This window comes from Saccoglossus kowalevskii, chromosome 2 (genome assembly GCF_978046115.1).
Source record: "Saccoglossus kowalevskii chromosome 2, keSacKowa6.1, whole genome shotgun sequence".
NCBI lineage: Eukaryota > Metazoa > Hemichordata > Enteropneusta > Harrimaniidae > Saccoglossus > Saccoglossus kowalevskii.
In genome coordinates, this window is record NC_140642.1 from 1,310,214 (window position 1) to 1,332,084 (window position 21,871).

Here is a 21,871-nt window from a genome sequence, read left to right on the forward strand (position 1 = left end):
ATTATGACATGGTATCTTACTGCCACTATGACATGGTATCTTACTAGCTTTATGACATGGTATCTTACTGACATTTTGACATCGTAGCTTACTGGCATTATGACATCGTATCTTACTGGCATTATGACATGGTATCTTACTGCCATTATGACATGGTATCTTACTGGCATTATGATATGGTATCTTACTAGCATTGTGACATGATATCTTACTGACATTATGACGTTGTATCATATTGCATTATGACATGCTATCTTACAGTCATTATGACATGGTATCTTACTGGCATTATGACATTGCATCTTACTGACATTATGACGTTGTATCTGAATGGCATTATGACATGGTATCATATTGGCATTATGACATGGTATCTTACTGGTATTATGACATGGTATCTTACTGGCATTATGACATGGTATCTTACTAGCATTATGTCATGGTGTCTTACTAGCATTATGACATGGTACCTTACTGGCATTATTACATGATATCTTACTGGCATTATGACATGGTATCTTACTGGCATTATTACATAGTATCTTACTAGCATTATGTCATGGTGTCTTACTAGCATTATGACATGATATCTCACTGACATTATGACGTCGTATCATATTGCATTATGACATGTTATCTTACAGTCATTATGACATGGTATCTTACTGGCATTATGACATTGCATCTTACTGACATTATGACGTTGTATCTGAATGGCATTATGACATGGTATCATATTGGCATTATGACATGGTATCTTACTGGCATTATGACATGGTATCTTACTGGCATTATGACATGGTATCTTACTGGCATTATGACACGGTATCCTACTGCCATTATGACATGGTATCTTACTGGCATTATGGCATGGTATCTTACTGGCATTATGACATGGTATCTTACTGCTATTATGACATGGTATCTTACTGCTATTATGACATGGTATCTTACTGGCATTATGACATGGTATCCTACTGCCATTATGACATGGTATCCTACTGGCATTATGGCATGGTATCTTACTGGCATTATGACATGATATCTTACTGGCATTATGACATGGTATCTTACTGCTATTATGACATGGTATCTTACTGGCATTATTACATGGTATCTTACTAGCTTTATGACATGGTATCCTACTGCTATTATGACATGGTATCTTACTGGCATTATGACATGGTATCTTACTGGAATTATGACATGGTATCTTACTGCCATTATGACATGGTATCTTACTGCCACTATGACATGGTATCTTACTAGCTTTATGACATGGTATCTTACTGGCATTATGACATGGTATCTTACTGGCATTATGACATGGTATCTTACTGGCACTATGACATGGTATCTTACTGCCATTATGACATGGTATCTTACTGCCACTATGACATGGTATCTTACTAGCTTTATGACATGGTATCTTACTGGCATTATGACATGGTATCTTACTGGCATTATGACATGATATCTTACTGTTATTATTACATGATATATTACTGACATTATGACGTTGTATCTTACTAGCATTATGACATGGTATCTTACTGGCATTATGACATGATATCTTACTGTTATTATTACATGATATATTACTGACATTATGACGTTGTATCTTACTGGCATTATGACATGGTATCTTACTGGCATTTTGACATGGTATCTTACTGGCATTGCGACATCGTATCTTACTGGCATTATGACATGGTATCTTACTGGCATTATGACATGGTATCTTACTGGCATTGTGACATGATATCTTACTGGCATTATGACATGGTATCTTACTGGCATTATGACATCGTATCTTACTGGCATTATGACATGGTATCTTACTGGCATTATGTCATGGTATCTTACTGCCACTATGACATGGTATCTTACTGGCATTATGTCATGGTATCTTACTGCCACTATGACATGGTATCTTACTGCCATTATGATATGGTATCTTACTGGCATTATGACATGGTATCTTACTGGCATTATGACATGGTATCTTACTGCCATTATGACATGGTATCTTACTGGCATTATGACATGGTATTTTACTGGCATTATGACATGTTACCTTACTGGCATTATGACATGGTATCTTACTGACATTATGACATGGTATCTTATTTTCGGGTGGGTAATCATTTTTGGGACGGAGTTGGAAATTGGTGTCGTACTATGAGAGGGATTTGGTTTTAATCACCAACAGAATCTTTCAATTTACACCACCTCCTGGCTCTTATTGGAATCTATAAAACTACCACTGAAAGAATCAAGAAGATCTTACAAATGTCTTTCCCACTATACACAGTATCGTCCAGTCTCTGTATTATAGGAAGCAATGACAGTTATCCTGCATGTTTCGTCTATAGTCACAGATTTCTGATTAATATATTGATTTCGGTCTTGAACACGTAGAAATGCCAGAGTAATAATATCGGGTTAATATAGACTTGCTGGAATACAGAACACTAAAATACACACAAAATACTACCCGCGACGCTTATATCTTGTTCATTTATTTTCTTTCAATCATAGTAACTAAAAATTCTAGATGAAAAACGTGCTGACAGACAGACATGTCGGCATTTGGTCAAACCAATGGTATCCCGATGGTCTTTAAAAACAATAGATTACGTCATACAAAAAACGATCATAGAAAAAAAACAGACCATCGACTGTAATAATATAGACGTCACGTGACCATTGTAAAACTCGTACATTTGAGGTATGCGCGCGTGTGCGTTGTGGTTCCATCGCATTTTGTAACTGGATGCCAGTGTGTGATTTCACATTGATATGGTACATAGCTTGCAGTTTGTATACATTATAACAAAACCTCACGTTAAAATCGACTGTTGCTTAGACAACACCTTATAGTAAAATACATTGAAATTGTGGCTAAATCATGTGAAATTTATACTAAATCGTGTATGGTTTACATTATTGACAACATGGAATAACGCGTTTCATCGGCTTTTTCGCAAGCGGCATTTTGATCATTTGCTGTCGAAAATATTCATTAATAATGCAACTATAAATAAATACCGATGACATTTTACCTAAACGTTTGAACATACCACTGTAGGCAACACATTAATTTCATATAACAAAGAATTTTAAACGCGTTGTGTTCGTCGCTAAGAGTCTCATAACAAACAGGACGCGGCGTGACAAACAGCGTCCTTTAAAACTGCTGCAAGAATATTAACGCCATGCATAATTTGTGTATAAACGTCATGTTTTACAAAATGGAATCATGGCTGGTCTTTGTGATATGATTAGAATTCCGTTTTTTTTATTGATACAAATATCCATTTATTAATATAACCTTGTCAGACTTTGACAGTTTGTAACCTTTGACCTGGTGTATAAATATAACTGATAACGGGTGTATTATAAAAATTTTCTCAATCTGTCATAATTCAGTGCTCACTCAACGATCATAGTATCAGAAAACGTGTTTACGAGGGGTCATACGCCCATCGAAGGCCTATCACAGGATATGCTGAGCTTCGCCCAAGTTCGCCGCCTGCGTTCCAATACCACCACCAATTCGTGCTCTTATTAGTCATGTAACCCATGACATAACAATTCGATGTTTTCCCCCACCCTTGAGGCTTCTTTATACGAGCGCCACTTGTTTGTTTTTTAAAAATATACTTTTGTACAACCTTAACTGAATGCTGGTAAGCTGATTCTGCCGTATTCCCAGTCACAGTCAATTATTCTGTCCCGGCGATAATACTATGGTTAATAAAAGATCACCGTATGTTCATTTACGATATACACATGACCGCAACTGTACCGACCTCACGCAAACACTATAACGGCTACACATTTAGCCATTTGTGTATATATATAGTAATCATTGTCTGTTAATAAAATTAATTTCTGAATCACTTGTAACGGCCAATATGCGTAGTTGTCTGAATTATACAACTTTGGTAAAAACAGTTATTTACAAAGACATATAACTGCCTCGTTTTTTTTATGAATATAATTATAAATTACATTATTTCAGTTGTAAATTCGAGTACTCATGTAATGCTTAATACGTCACTCTGTGATGCTATATTTCGTAAACAAGGTGCACGCCTTTGCTTTTCAGGACCTTTTCGATTCTCTCTTCAAAGGCGTCGTTCTGCTCCTGAGTAAAATGATTTTTCCAGTCACCGACGATCCCCTTCCTGAAGAAGGGAGCCTTCTTTGAGTCGTAGAATACCTTCGGTATCGCAACTTTATCCTTACCATGTTGTCGAAGTTCTTCGAACTCGCACGATTCGGTCACCTTTTCGATTGTTTCGTCGTCTACGGGTCTGTTTATGAATTCGGCTACTGTTGAGAGCACGGTCTGGAAGTCTGCTTTCATTTGTTCGTAGGTAACAAACATGACGTCAACTCTGTCTCGGTTATCCCTCCAGCTGATCACGTGGTCCAGCCACGATCCGTATACCACTTCCCCATCGATGAAATCCCGTGTAAATTTGTTCCACGCACGGTCGTCCGACTGCAGAACCTGGTAACCGCAGATCATGTGAAAAAGAGAGACACAACTATCTTTAGGGTTGCGAGTCACGTAAATGACTTTACATCTCTTCTCCTTGTCGTCCGATTTAGCATGCTTGGGAAAATAGTCAAACGGTAAGTGACTCTTGATGAGACGAGGTGAGGCTGCTTTCAGGCACTTGTCGAAGCCTTCAACACCGGGTAGAGACGGCGAGTCTAACAGAGGAACGCGCCCTTTTTTGCTTCGCTTACACGTTCCCCAGTTATTGTACATCTTAGATAGCGCTATCTGCAACCAAGTAGTACCCGATTTTGGAAAGCCGACAATAAATACGTCATCACTCCGGGTAGTGAAATTTTCTATTTTGTCCATAAGTTTCGAGTCGATCGTTATTGGTAGAGGCAACCCTTTGTAACGGAACATAGTCTTTCCATACTGACCTAGACTGCCGACCATCGATAGTAAAGTACCTAGATCCATATCGCCGGCTCTCTCGATACACACGACGGGGAATAGCACACAGTGGTATAACGATTGAAGACGAAATTGTTCCCAAATGGCGATAACTGGCGCTCACCTCCCTGCGAAGTCACCGCCTATTCTGATTGGACGTAGCCGGTTTGCTCTGCAAAGACATAAATGTATCATTAACTTTTTGATGACATGTTAATAAAAATGTTGAATCTAGGCGGGAAGAGGGTTAAGAAGACTCTGGTCAAATAAATACTATTGCCAGTTATCAGCAATATGCAGTGTGACGAATATCCTGTAATGGCATCCGTCAACAGGTTGTTATCGACAATACTGGCCCCATATGTGACTAATGGGCGACCCACCAGCATTATTTTAAATTTAAATGAATATGCATATTATAAATATATTAATAACGCCTGTGGCACCACAACAAAATGTCAAACGTGTACGCCACCAAACGTATCAATACCCCTGTCCCGTTCACGGGCCAGTGAACGATTATGACATTTGTTTCCGAAAGCTGTTATATTTAACCATACCAATATATGGGAAAACAGAAAGGCGATTTCACAGTATCCTCGCTCATTGTTTTTCAAAAGAATATAAATAGAACTGATGCATGTAAATTTATAGTTTTTTATTATCATAATTTATTATTAATATTTTCATACCTAACATACTAAGTCAACAATGACCGTTTTGATATAAATCCTCCATGAAGGTATAGTATAACAGCCGACACAAAAGTGCTCAGTTGGGGCAGTGTTTGGATACTGTTTTTAATCTGAGAACGATAACTACTGCCACGTTCAATAGAATTTTCAACTAAAATACAAAATGACGTCACCACCGTGTGGTTTCTATGCAGTCGCGTCATTGGTTAATATTAATAACAATGGTGTTGTTGATTCTGGGGAGTGGTCTGAAACATTCTTGAAAGGAAGGTGGTTTCCATGTATACCGTGACGACCAGAGACATGCTCGAGGCTCTTAGGCGAACGCAGTGCCACTCCCGGTGAATAACATTGGAAGCTTTAGTTTTGGGCCTGTCGATGACGTCAACGCAACCTCGTGACCTTTTGATCAAGATATCTAAATATGTGAAGTCAATGTAAAACCTGACTCGATTCATGTTCATGGGAGATGTTCAGTTATAAGATATTAACAAAATGTATTCAAAGGTTGTCATCTACTTCAAGTTCGTTTCTTTCTGTTATCCCAGATTTAATACAAGTTGTTAATATACGATGTGATTTTGTTAACAGAAGCGCGTTCGTCATTTGTAAGTTCATTATGTGAGTTGCATTTTGAAGTGTATGTCAGTATGACTAGAGCTTGCACATCCACTAAACTCTTGGAACTATGCTACTAGTATCACGTGGACAATATAACGCGCACCGCATGCACATGTGGCTCGCGTGTTCATCAAAGCGCCGCCAGCGACATGGTACTTACGATAGTGTCAGGTGTAAAGTTGCAAGGATGACGTTTACTCTTGTGCGCCCGGCTTGTGTGTGTGTGTGGGGGGGGGTGTCACTTTAAGTTTCTAACTACCCACTAACATTAACAGGCGCGACCTTACTCGAGGTCCGAGGCATGCTCCCCCTTAAAGATTTGAAATCTATACCCTCTGAAACGCCATTTCCTGCATTTTGAGAGTCAAATTTTGCTGACACAGAGGGGTTCAGCTTGATTTTAAAGGGGCGCTGCCCCCAACATTTTTTTTCGAGGGCGCCCCTTCTTCCTCCCTGTGTCGCCGCCACTGAATTAGATTACAACCGTGCGTTGTATCACGACATATTTATGAGGTATCAAAAACACTCTGATAAAACTTTCCTTTTTCGACAAAATACAGTATTTCTGTCAAGTAAAATCATATTTATTAAAGTTATTGTTTATACTTATCGTGGATGCTTATCCACGTGTGTGTTTCTCGATTCAATTATATTTGTTGTTGTTTAATTATAGTTATTATTTTTCATTCGTATTTACTTTGTATCGATAGACAACCATTTTCTGTATTTGTTCGTTTTCGTTTCATTCGATTCCAAGCATTATTCTCTGAGTTATGTCTGTTAGAAGCCGTTTCATGCTTCATTTCACCTCACAATACATGTATTCCTATGACAAAGAAACACAAATCAATTTATTTGTAAGCCATTTACGTAATGCTCGCAAACATGCCTTTATTACAGCGAACGCAAGAGAAGTCGCAACTTTGTAGCGGATTAAGCCGAAATGTTTATTCTATAGTGACCTTCTCACATGGCACACCAATCATAGCGTTTTTCCTCCAATTTTAAAATCCGCGGTGTAATCCTATTAACCCTATATAAAGGGTGTTTTAGTGCATGTTTAGTGTGGATTGTTCTAATTGTACTTTGATGCCAGACTTGTCTTCCGAAATAAACGATGTATTACAGTCTACCATAGTCTCTTGTGTTACCATTACACAATCACAGTGCTCACAGTTTTTTTTTGACCTGATCGAATGTGTGCGATAGACAGCCACAATACAATAGTTGTTGAACACACTAATAATATATGTAATTTTATTCACTTTTTTCAATCATAATTCAGGACAAAATAAAAGGAAAAAATATAGAGAATATAGCAAATTATCTTTTTTTTTATAATATTTTTGTGTAATCGGGAATTATGAAAATTATTTATGGGTGCATAGGAAATGATTTGACCCGCATAGCCTTGTTTTATGACTTTTATTGTTATTCATTTTTTTCTATTGTATTATAGTTGTTAATGACTTTACTGCTATATTTTCTATTGTATTATAGTTGTTAATGACTTTACTGCTATATTTTCTATTGTATTATAGTTGTTAATGACTTTACTGATATATTTTCTATTGTATTATAGTTGTTAATGACTTTACTGCTATATTTTCTATTGTATTATAGTTGTTAATGACTTTACTGCTATATTTTCTATTGTATTATAGTTGTTAATGACTTTACTGCTATATTTTCTATTGTATTATAGTTGTTAATGACTTTACTGCTATATTTTCTATTGTATTATAGTTGTTAATGACTTTACTGCTATATTTTCTATTGTATTATAGTTGTTAATGACTTTACTGCTATATTTTCTATTGTATTATAGTTGTTAATGACTTTACTGCTATATTTTCTATTGTATTATAGTTGTTAATGACTTTACTGCTATATTTTCTATTGTATTATAGTTGTTAATGACTTTACTGCTATATTTTCTATTGTATTATAGTTGTTAATGACTTTACTGCTATATTTTCTATTGTATTATAGTTGTTAATGACTTTACTGCTATATTTTCTATTGTATTATAGTTGTTAATGACTTTACTGCTATATTTTCTATTGTATTATAGTTGTTAATGACTTTACTGCTATATTTTCTATTGTATTATAGTTGTTAATGACTTTACTGATATATTTTCCAAAGTCTTTGTTGTGTCAATAAATAAATGTAATGTAAAATATAGTGTCGAATAAAGATGAATCAATACATGATTTTAAATGCATAGTTATTATTTTGCTAACTTGCATCCCGGTACGCTCAATTACTTGGTTAAGTATTTTTTTGTCATTATCTTATTTTTTAGGTCACGCCGAGATGAATTCCATGGCAACACCACGTTCAGTAGTGCCGTTGTGCTTCAGCATAAACGTTGACTTGGCCTACAAATCAGATCATATTTACTAGACCCGGTCAAATTGGTTGCCATATTGTCGTCATGAATGTGTGAAATGTAAACACATACTGGGTGCATTCACTCAACGCCGGCAACAACAAATAATAGATCAGTTGAACACATCAAACAATATGCGAGTACCTCATTATTTATGCATACATTCTGTTATACATGATGTTATAAACAAAATACTAATGTTTCGATCATGGAATTATAAAATATCATAGATTCTAGAGTCTATGAAAATATGCCTTAACTCTCAATACTTAGAAATAACCAGGAATTACTAATTTATCGTGTAAGCACTGTCGATATATTATTCTATAAAAATGCCCAATACGAATATATGAGGCTGATAGAAAAAAACAAAACAATGACACTAGTGTCTTTGAAAAAAAACACCACAAATCCGGAGACAGTTATTTCGGAAGTACTATCCACGACATTACTAACTATTTGAAATTACGAAAAAATGTGCTGACAGCTAGTTTTTGTTTATAACAATGTTAACTTTATTGTGGTATGTTTGAAAATGAGCAAAGAAAAAAATCCACCGATAACGGTTTTCATGGAAACTATAGATTTCCTACCGTATATCGACGATTAGGATTGATTTGTCAGTTGAATGTAAAACAAATGGTAAGATTACTCATCAGAGTGGTTTTGAATCATTGATAGGTCGGAAACACACTGACATCATAGTGGAGGGACTGTGGCTTTTCGAACTCTCTTTCGACCTTTTTTTTATCCCCTGGCAATCCATATCATGAAATAATCATCGTATCATAGTTACTTATACTTGACATCCCAATTAAACTGAATACTCGCATGCGCAACCTTGAAATCAATCCGACGAAAATTGCTCGAGTTATTAAGGGCAAAAAACTTGAACATGATAACATACGCCCCTTACCGTGTCCATCGTTAAAATTATGGCGACAAAGCAGCCAATGGAGCGTGACAATCGTGAATTGTACGATCTCCCGCGATGCAACGTAATCAATCACAAATTAGAAAGAGTGAAGTCACGTGAGTATAAAGATCAAACGATGGGCAGTCCCTCTATCTAAGGGATTGTAGTTAATTATTTTCAATTTACAATATATATAATAGTATCATGAACGCGGAATGTGCCGGAGGCAAAGATTTCCATAGAAGAAAATATTGTGCAAACACACATAGTTATTCACCTCACCAACCACTAATATATTTTAGTTTTATCTATAAAATATTTATTTAAGAATAGTTTATTGAGTATTAAAGTAAATGTTCTACGACAAAACAATACTTGAACTTGAATCACATTACGATTTGGAAATATAAACAAAAGAAACACAGCGCATAAATTACACGTAATTAGTACATTTGTATATTAATGTAAAATATATAAAAACAAATCAATGAAGAACTTTTACCAGTAAAAGCTAATACAAACTTGATATTAACATAATGTTGAAACTAACATGCAACTGTATAAAATTATGAAACCGAAACATAGTGTGAGTGGTTCGAAAGCAGTGATGATGCTGACCATCCGCTTATGATTCAGAATTTCTACATGAAAGATATTCAACTATTTTACCGATTGCGAATCTAATATCTGATATATCAGACGACGACGAGGAAGCGAGTACCATTTACCTTTACCATGGAGGTAAAATCTCTTTTTACCTCCATGCCATGATAGTAGTTTTCAACCGAAAAAGAGACACTTGAAATATTGGCTCGTTTGTAAACACCCATAACAATACATAAGATAAATAAGTAAGATAGTAATGTTTGTTAGAGGATTATCCACCGTTGATGCGTTTGCGTAACAATAAAGCCACGCCTCCGTAACGTATCGGTGGTGCGGGACTGAACATGACAGTGATTTTCTCCAATGAATACACTTGCGTTCATGATTATTAGAAATCTGACACACTTGGCATGATCTGACATATGAGTGGGTAATAAGTTCACCCATTCTGAGTGTATTTTCAAAATAATGAGGCAAGTCTACTGGAGTTCATTATTGAATATTTGAATTTAATTCTTTATTTAATTTCATGCCGTATTCAAGATGGCGGCCCCCATAGAGTAAATATCGCATTTATTATCCGCTGTGTGCCAGCTGACTGTGGTTTGGACGACGTCACCCAGAGTGAAAGGTATTTGGGTTTTTGAAGAAAAAAAAGATGCTTTGTCACTAAATAATGGTCCGGTAAAGGTGTTAAGTATAAGTGAATTAGTGAGCTGAATATTTTTTTTTCGAATAATGGGACACATTTCCATTGACTTAATTACGAACTCTGCATTTCACGTGGAATTTCTGCAGTGTGTTCTAACAGTCGCGCGATTAGTCATTTTGACAAGATCCGCCAATATGGTTGTCATGTGGTGTGAATTGTCCAGTGTGCGCGAACTTGTTCTATATACACGTATATATGCTTTCACAACATAGTCAGTGAATTGAGGTTCCGAATAAGACATATAAAAAACGCCATCACACCCTTAACGCTATCTTAATACTTGCTAATTAGAAATGTGTTGCGTACTTCTAGAAATATACTCACTAAAAAGCGAGGGGCATTTTATATGAGCAAGGTTTAATGATCTCGACTTGACTTCAATCGTCTGACCTGTCTGACCTCTGCTATGTGTGTATATGTTTCAGAGTTTATTGTGACAGTTGACCTGGTGGATATATTAGTACCCTGCGGAGTTTATTGTGACAGTTGACCTGGTGGATATATTAGTACCCTGTAGTATTTTGTGTACCACACATGCTCATTAGTATATCACGGGGTGTTTACGTATTGTATCACAAGTACTCGCACAGATCAGTTGAGGAGAGTGTTATCAATAACGCATAATAAATGAGTTCGGGGAACACACTGCGCCGAATCACGTCAGATTATATGAAGTTAACATCCGTGGTCACCATCAAGGCACAAGAGAATGCAATCTTATTGAAATAAAATTGTTTTTGTAATTTGTATTTAATTCTTGTTTGCATATACTTTATTTTATTATTTTTTCGGCAGTTTCGGTAATAGTTAAAAATAGGATCTGGCTATCGCGTGACAAGAAACGTATACGTGTGTGTGGGTGGGGTCGTAGAGTATATGGTAGATTGACCCGGCCGTGGCAATTTTATAATCTTTTTTTTCCAAATCTTAGACCGATGCGAAATTAGAGATTCTATAAACTCGTCCCAAGGAAATAGCATATGCAACAATAAAACTGCTGAGACTGGACCAGTATTGGTATATAGGGCATCGGATGCCGCTATTCTACACCGTGACGACTGTTACCATGGACATATCATACATATTAAAAACACAGTTCTGGGAAAATATCAGATTATTTCGATGAAACCTATGTCTTGTTATTAGTTTTAATTATTACTAGGTGCTATATTCATTTGAAGTCGACTCTGAAATGTGATTTAACAGGGTACAAACAGACTTGCACACACACACACACAAACATACATACAATACATACCGACACACTGACAGACAACAACCTATAACATTAACTAGCGTCTCAATCCATTCCGTTCACTGATATAAAAGTCAAATAAGCAGTAATTATAAAACAAAGCTAATGTGCAAGCAACTGAATACTAGTAGTAGAGTTTAGAACGCTATTCGCCATGTCTCTACAGTGTACCGGTTTTGTAATACAAAACGACTGAATCATCGCCATTTTGTTATGGTAATACCACAAAAGCCCCTCTGTCTCGATGAAATGTACGCAGTTTGTTCAATGTCATCGTGACCTATAGTTTACAGGAACGAGATGGAAAATTAAAGAAAACGATCGGCATAGTCTCGTTATCACGAGAACACAGGCAGCTATTTCTATAGGCAATTTAATTTTACACAATTGCATGCGATTTTTATGCGTTCACAAGACAAGGGTACAGACGGTCACTTACTGTTTCCGGAGTGGTGTAGATAAGTCCCCAGGCGCATGTCAGATTTACACTATCCTCTGTAGTCGCGGTAGTTACGGTCAATTCGCCAGCCGACAAATGCTGTCGTGAGGCTTAACCGTGTGTGAATCTTGCAACAGCGTCACAAAGGTGAAAGTTAGCCTCAGCATAATTTATGATAATGTAACGAAGACAAACAAATCACTGTGTTGAAATCCTAGCAGCCGTAATGGAGTAGAAACAATAGAGAACTCATAATAAAATAAAAAGAATTTGAACAATAGCGGGCGAGAGCATTTAGAAACAGGTCTAGACATGGATGGAGCCTGGAATCGGAAAGAACGTTGATGGAGTTGAAAACATTGTTACTCGGAAATTATGTAAATTGATAATAATAATAATATTTTAATCTGTATAAGACCAGAAATTGTTCGCGTGGAGTCTTTTAAATCGGTATAGAAACAACTGCCATCACATGACAACGTCAATGTTTTAAACCATATACTAGTACCTTTAATAGATAACACTTATACGAGTAAACTAAACCATAGACCCTCTAACTGTCTGTATATAGTTGCCCCCTTCTTCTGGCCCAGAATTGGAATGCTACATCCCAATTCATAGGCATGCATATTTGCTGGGGACTCAAAATGACCTTGCATCATCCAGTTGAAAACTGCAAAACTTTCAATAAATACAAATTACAGGTAGATTTCTGGGAGCAGATGCAACAATACACAGACAAGGTCAAATTCCAGACATTTTTGGTTCCAAATTCTTGTGTTTTTTTTTAACTTATAATAATTTTTAATGAGAACACTGAATAAACATTAATACAAAGCAACTTTTCACCTGTATAGTGTAACTTTATTTACAAGTTCAAACAAAAAGAAAGTGAAAAAAACATACATTAACTGAACTGTTCTGACAGTAAAACTTCTGTAACATTGCCATATAGTTTCTACACTCCAAAATTGTTTGACTTGAGTTCTTTACGCAGCCCTTTATTTTTGTTTCGTGCCAATCCCTGTTTTGCTTTGTACTGCTGAATTAATTTTCTGGCTTCAGAGTGCCCCCTAATATTGATCCACAGTTTAATGCTCATCAACATGAGTTTCAGCGATGAATCCTCCTCCACACCATTTGCTAGTTGGGACCAGTACTCCAACGCTAATCTGTCTGAAAATACATCACAAACTACAGATTCATGTATATTCCCATTTGTGAGGACAAATGAATTAACATTCTTTCGAATATAATATTCAAATCTTCTGAAAAAAATATAGATTTGGTCATTAATCACACACAAGCCACCACGGTTTTCTTCTTGAATCCATTCCGTCGTGTATGACAAAAATGTTTTTGTTGTTGGTCCTCTGGACTGCATAGATGCCAAACAATTCAGCATGGAAGAAGACATGTGGCCTCGTTTTTTGGACTGTCTGGCTAATTCCATGGGTATATAGCCACAAGCATATCGAAGAACATTCTCTTCAACGATGTCCATCTTCATTGCAATACAATCATTGTCCTTGTCCACTTTCACACGATTTAGTAAAATTTCTTCAAATATTGCATTAATGAGGCAAGTTTTCTGGGAATTAGTAACACTATGGTGCACCTGTGCACACACTGCAGCTACTGCTTGCTTTAAGTCCACAGCAAGGCGCAACTGGTGATATTTTTGGTATACTGCTTCGCGTCTAGAACAGTTGAAGAGAAGAGCATCTCCAGCTATTATTGCTGGCCACAAAATATTTATTATCAAACTCATTTCCTTTGAAATAATGGAAGGGTTATCAGCTGCAATACCTTGAAGTGCCATCACTATTACATGCAAGGCCACAGCACCACTGGCACAAACACTGGCTTTAATATAACTTTTAGACAATAGTTTTTTCATAGCAGATCTCAATACGCCACCGACACTCTGTAATGCTTCTTCCTTTGTGTACGTGTAACTGGGCAGTCGTCTCTTAACTGAAATTTACAATAAATTGAATTAGAAATAATTCAGCATTTTACTAGTAATAAGAGAGTGGGTTTGGTTAACTTCTAAGGGTATGTGTGCAAATATTACATATAGACATTATGGCAACATACAGACACTTACCTAAATTACCCTGGCCCACAACCTCTCAAAATCAGAATTGGCAAAGTTTTCTGGCTTATAAAACAATATCTATAAAGTATACCATTTAACTGGATCTATATTAGATTAGTAAGTTGTAAAACATTGTAGAAAAATATACATACCATTTCTTTTGCCTTTCTTAGTATTTGCTGTAGGTGGTATCTTTTCACCAATGTCTTCCCCCTTTTCATTAGCACCTGAAATTTCCGAAAATAAAGCATACATGAATAGTACAAATTTATAACTTGAGTACAGTGTGCACCGCAGTTTGTCATTTGCAGGAGTTTTAAAAGTAACTTCACACATCTTAACAAATCCATCGTATCTTCTTCATGCTTCTGTAAAATATTCAATAGCCCAGCTGTGGCACTTCCATTGGTAAACAATGCGTGTGAATGTGAACTCGAGATAGACTACCGATTTACAAACCATAGCTGTGCTTATTAATTTCACCTACTATAAAACTGTCCACTATTGTGCAAATAAAGTAACGAACGTCGTCATCCATGATATGGTGGAACAGGAATTGAATTAACCTGGGCAGGGGTCCCAAACAAATAGAAACCATAATAAATAACAGGTACATTAGGTGATGTTGTAATGCTGGCGATGTCTTCTCAACACATTAAGAAAATAGCTTTGGATTACAAAACCGGCACATAAAGTATATAATGTTATAACACGTACCTTGTATTTTGTGTACATTTAGAAGATGATTCTTGCAACTTTGTTTTGACTTGAACATTTTAACGCAAACATTACATTCCCAGTCACCGTCTTTCATTTTTAAATGCGCATCCAAGAAACGCAAGTTGCGTCGCCCAGTAGATTTCTCTGGTATATAATGTTCGTTGTTAATTTGTTCGTCTTCTTCGATAAAATCGCTGTCACTTGCGTCGTAGTCACTAAAAACTTCAAGAAACTCGTCACCGTCGCTAATAGAAACATGCCTCCGTCGAAATCGTCCGCCATCTTAAATGGCGAGAATTTGTTGAGTTTTAATCCGTAAGTTGAAACCGCTAGTTAAATTTAGTTAAGGGATAACAAGTAACATAGATCACAGGAAATACCGCAGTTTCCTATCTTTTCTGTGTATTGCGTTTGCAGTATAACAACAGCCTGTTTTTGCATATACCCTACAATATATGGTATCTGATAATTATCGAACGTCATTCAGACATATATTCATAATATCATCTATTGCTATGTCTATGAATATTCATGACGTCATATAGCTTTACAAATTATGTCCTTGGTAATTTTTATATAATTTGACATCTTGTAATATTGTGTCACGTGACTGTGATGAAAAAGGGAAATACACACCCATGTGACCAAAATACTAGTATGGCAAAAGTTTAGTAAATGAACGCTGCATTTTACAATTTAGTAAAATTAGATTCTAAAAGTAAATATATCCTCATATTTACAAAAAACGGCATCGTCAGTATATAGAGGAAAGCACAAACTCTTTAAAACATGTAATTATCAATGACATAGTCCCCGTTTGTAGTGTATATATGACCTAATGTATGATATAAGTGTGAAGTTTAAACTTGATTTGTCTATTGTTATTATTATTTGAACTCGATCCGAAAACTAAAATGACGTACACTTACTTTAAAGCATCCTTTCTATCATGCGTGCAGTATAGCTTTCGTAGGGTTAGGTATTATGGCAATTGTGTCACACTGTACCCAATGCATTATATATCGATATAAGCTCCATGGTTTAAAAGACGTAATGTTGGAGCTCAGATAACAATAAGATTGTTTTATTGTTATCTGAGATTTGAAAACATTATGATTTTGTAACGTCACGTGTTACATGTAAAACTACAACTTGAATGCAGCTCATTTTACATGGACTCCAAAGTTTGAATGGCTAAAATGCAAAATTAATCATCGTTGGCCATTTACGAAATACATGTTAAACTGTGTTTATACGCGCCTTGACAATGACTATGGTCTGCTTACGTGATTTAGGTTGAAACCCGGAACAAAGACCCCAGCTAGGCCTGGTTGTGTGACGTATATAACCACAGTGGGTGGTCGCGGTTACAAAGTTGCATAAAAAGTCAGAAACCAAGCTCAGGGTTTGATTTCCGTGTATGTCAATTCAGCTTACTGCAACTTACAAGAAAATGTGTTTTTGCCTCTGATTTACCAGCTTCAGTGAAATTGAATTTCAATACTAGTAAATAAAAAAAAAATCCCGACGGTTTCATTCAATTGACACAGTGACATTGGGGTGAGTGTGTTTTGCATTACACAGTGACATTGGGGTGAGTGTGTTATGCATTACACAGTGACATTGGGGTGAGTGTATTTTGCATTACACAGTGACATTGGGGTGAGTGTGTTTTGCATTACACAGTTACATTGGGGTGAGTGTGTTTTGCATTACTCAGTGACATTGGGGTGAGTGTGTTTTGCATTACTCAGTGACATTGGGGTGAGTGTGTTTTGCATTACACAGTGACATTGGGGTGAGTGTGTTTTGCATTACTCAGTGACATTGGGGTGAGTGTGTTTTGCATTACACAGTGACATTGGGGTGAGTGTGTTTTGCATTACACAGTGACATTGGGGTGAGTGTGTTTTGCATTACACAGTGACATTGGGGTGAGTGTGTTTTGCATTACACAGTGACATTGGGGTGAGTGTGTTTTGCATTACACAGTGACATTGGGGTGAGTGTGTTTTGCATTACTCAGTGACATTGGGGCGAGTGTGTTTTGCATTACTCAGTGACATTGGGGTGAGTGTGTTTTGCATTACTCAGTGACATTGGGGTGAGTGTGTTTTGCATTACACAGTGACATTGGGGTGAGTGTGTTTTGCATTACACAGTGACATTGGGGTGAGTGTGTTTTGCATTACAATGTGACATTGGGGTGAGTGTGTTTTGCATTACACAGTGACATTGGGGTGAGTGTGTTTTGCATTACACAGTGACATTGGGGTGAGTGTGTTTTGCATTACACAGTGACATTGGGGTGAGTGTGTTTTGCATTACTCAGTGACATTGGGGCGAGTGTGTTTTGCATTACTCAGTGACATTGGGGTGAGTGTGTTTTGCATTACTCTGTGACATTGGGGTGAGTGTGTTTTGCATTACACAGTGACATTGGGGTGAGTGTGTTTTGCATTACACAGTGACATTGGGGTGAGTGTGTTTTGCATTACACAGTGACATTGGGGTGAGTGTGTTTTGCATTACACAGTGACATTGGGGTGAGTGTGTTTTGCATTACACAGTGACATTGGGGTGAGTGTGTTTTGCATTACTCAGTGACATTGGGGTGAGTGTGTTTTGCATTACACAGTGACATTGGGGTGAGTGTGTTTTGCATTACACAGTGACATTGGGGTGAGTGTGTTTTGCATTACTCAGTGACATTGGGGTGAGTGTGTTTTGCATTACACAGTGACATTGGAGTGAGTGTGTTTTGCATTACACAGTGACATTGGGGTGAGTGTGTTTTGCATTACACAGTGACATTGGGGTGAGTGTGTTTTGCATTACACAGTGACATTGGGGTGAGTGTGTTTTGCATTACACAGTGACATTGGGGTGAGTGTGTTTTGCATTACACAGTGACATTGGGGTGAGTGTGTTTTGCATTACACAGTGACATTGGGGTGAGTGTGTTTTGCATTACTCAGTGACATTGGGGCGAGTGTGTTTTGCATTACTCAGTGACATTGGGGTGAGTGTGTTTTGCATTACTCAGTGACATTGGGGTGAGTGTGTTTTGCATTACTCAGTGACATTGGGGTGAGTGTGTTTTGCATTACACAGTGACATTGGGGTGAGTGTGTTTTGCATTACACAGTGACATTGGGGTGAGTGTGTTTTGCATTACACAGTGACATTGGGGTGAGTGTGTTTTGCATTACTCAGTGACATTGGGGTGAGTGTGTTTTGCATTACACAGTGACATTGGGGTGAGTGTGTTTTGCATTACACAGTGACATTGGGGTGAGTGTGTTTTGCATTACTCAGTGACATTGGGGTGAGTGTGTTTTGCATTACACAGTGACATTGGGGTGAGTGTGTTTTGCATTACACAGTGACATTGGGGTGAGTGTGTTTTGCATTACTCAGTGACATTGGGGTGAGTGTGTTTTGCATTACACAGTGACATTGGGGTGAGTGTGTTCTGCATTACACAGTGACATTGGGGTGAGTGTGTTTTGCATTACTCAGTGACATTGGGGTGAGTGTGTTTTGCATTACACAGTGACATTGGGGTGAGTGTGTTTTGCATTACACAGTGACATTGGGGTGAGTGTGTTTTGCATTACACAGTGACATTGGGGTGAGTGTGTTTTGCATTACACAGTGACATTGGGGTGAGTGTGTTTTGCATTACACAGTGACATTGGGGTGAGTGTGTTTTGCATTACTCAGTGACATTGGGGTGAGTGTGTTTTGCATTACACAGTGACATTGGGGTGAGTGTGTTTTGCATTACTCAGTGACATTGGGGTGAGTGTGTTTTGCATTACACAGTGACATTGGGGTGAGTGTGTTTTGCATTACACAGTGACATTGGGGTGAGTGTGTTTTGCATTACACAGTGACATTGGGGTGAGTGTGTTTTGCATTACTCAAACACGTCTCTAGCGGTCGTATTCAGTCGAGGCTTGGAAAATGACAGGGTAACGTATGCCCCGTGTTTCCATGACTACATTATTTCATCGGTACATACATCGGATATTGCTATCTGGTGTCATGTGCGGGAAATATAGATAATATGTATGTTAACTTATAATTACAATAAAGAACTGCTGTAGAAAACATTGTTTCTCTGATGTCCAAACAGTTTTGTATGTATTTTGCACTGTCAGTGTTATTATAATTTATTCATCTCTGTAGTGTTCAGCAAAATTGTGCTTATTTCTTAGAATAATTGATTTATTTTATTTTCATATAGAAAGTGTTTTTCATCTTCAGTGTTGTTTAGTTAAGCACATTGCACACTTGATGTCACATACATCTATAAGTTTCGTTATAGCTGACCTGTGGTTTGTATGTTTGAATTTAAGAAACAATGGCACAGGAAATAATGACATTTTTACCCGTACCATTTTACCGCGCATCTTAAGTTTAACTATACTCTATAGGTTTTAAGTTAACTATCGACTTGTTTAGTATTGGAGAGGTTCCATATAGGTTTCCTGTCACTTCCACCGTCACAACGCCAACCCGACCCACTATTTCCGCGCTTTGACCACATGTATTGTATCACATACATTTGCGAGAATTGCTTGATTAATAGAACATTAGTTCACCCATTTTTTTGTACCTCCATGGTTTACCACACTAGCCGAACTAAAAAAAAATGCCACACCCCACCGAGTACGATGAGTTTAAAGTGGTTCTTGTGAACACGGTTACTAAAAAGAGTTCTTTTTTAGTAACCGTGTTGTGAAGAACTCTGAGAAAAAATCCAACAGGAATGAAAGAAAGTTCATGAGTCTTACCTTTTGCCCGAGTCTAGTGCCTTTACGTGTGAGCAGCAATGCGACTAACTATGCAACATACACGCATATAATCCCAGTTTGCGATCGTTGATAGCGAATAAGACCGATGCGAGACCGAACAAAAAGGGGGTCATATACCGCTCAAAACCACTCCCACTAGACTCCACAGACCTTGAACCGCTTCGTCTGAATACCAAACCGTCATTTACATATCTAATGAATCGAATCGACACAGCAAACAATCCTGTATTCTGGTTACACTATTCGGTTTTCATCCAACTCTAACATTATCATCAAACTCTGTTCTTCGTAGTTTATATATCTAACAACAAATCTGACACTCGTGGTCCGGTTTCCCACGTTTCACTAAACCCCAAACCACCAACGCAAACACGATCTGTATCTCTCACACATATGCAAAAACATATCTGAAACTTTATTGTATTTTAAAAATCCAGATCCTGAACAGGATATGATTTCAATAAAAGCATTATTATTATTATTATTATTATTATGCGCACCAAAACAAAAAAAAATTACACCAGCGTCAAAATACAAATTAGATAAGTATAATTGCCAACGTTAATGCTAATTGATTCAATGCTTGTTGACCCAAACGATCTTTTTTCAATCAATGCACAGACCTAATGATACAGAAAATACCGGGGGTGCGCCATACCACAATCCCCCTGACTGTGGCCACACTAACGTCTGGTGTCAGCGAATATTTGTTGTGTGAACACAGATGTCACTATGGTCGTTACGTCGTATGGATACATTAGAATGGCAATTATTATTACAACACACTCGGGATAAGATAGGTGTATGACCGGAACATATACGATGCACCATGACCTTGTCAGAGGTCAAATAGTACGCACCAAAATCTTTTCAGACATGAGATAAGAACACTTTCATGGCACGTTTATTGCGCAATAACAAATGAATGAATGACACATCGACCAATGAATTCTGAACGATGAGGGCGTAAAATGACAGGCGATACTGTGTCAATTAATACTCGGCAATCACGCCACATTGTGACTCAATGTAAATGAATACGACAGTCTATTTGTTAAAATTGCTTTAGTAAACAATCGTCGTTGCTAGTAACCGCAGTGGGTGTATGCATGGACCTATTCGGCATTGTCCACCACATCATTAAGAGCTGAGTCATGCGCGGCTATAATTTCAACTAAACACAAGAGAACTGGTGATGGTTGTAGAACCATAACTGCCTCAATTCAAAGATTGTTATGTAATACAGGGGAATGTGAAGGAAAATGTATTGTAATGTTACCTCTGTGTAATTTACAATATATCTGCATTAACCTTCACTGTGAAAGACAATATGGGAGTTGACTTAAATGACTGGTAAAAGCAAAGCTGGTCAAATTCTGCGAAATAGTAGTTAGAATATTGTGAGATATCAAAATATGGATGATAAACAGCAAGTGATATTTCCAGAGATGTAGTTGGAATTGAAGCAAAGGAGTGGCCTATTAATCCATGAAACATACTCACACATATCCGTACTTATCATCCTGTCTTATTGTGTGTGGGCAAAGCTGTCATGCACACAATCGGAAAAATATGTTATTACTGTAAATAATTATGAACAATAAAAACTGAAAATAAAAACT

General features: G+C 37.1%; 1 protein-coding gene across 2 annotated transcripts; it reads right to left on the reverse strand.

The window, feature by feature from the left end:
• Positions 1 to 3,408: 3,408 nt before the first annotated feature.
• LOC100369430 (sulfotransferase 1C2-like) lies at positions 3,409 to 20,341 on the reverse strand. Of its 2 annotated transcripts, none has more exons than XM_085507718.1 (2): positions 20,229 to 20,341; positions 3,409 to 5,138 (listed from the first exon to the last, which is right to left on the reverse strand). In XM_085507718.1, exon 2 carries the CDS (start codon positions 4,991 to 4,993, stop codon positions 4,076 to 4,078), a length of 918 nt encoding a protein of 305 aa, XP_085363844.1. In that variant the 5' UTR covers positions 4,994 to 5,138; positions 20,229 to 20,341; the 3' UTR covers positions 3,409 to 4,075. The 2 variants fall into 2 exon arrangements, with proteins under 2 accessions (XP_085363844.1, XP_006823353.1); XM_006823290.3 differs by lacking the exon at positions 20,229 to 20,341 and adding an exon at positions 12,606 to 12,779.
• Positions 20,342 to 21,871: the final 1,530 nt, after the last annotated feature.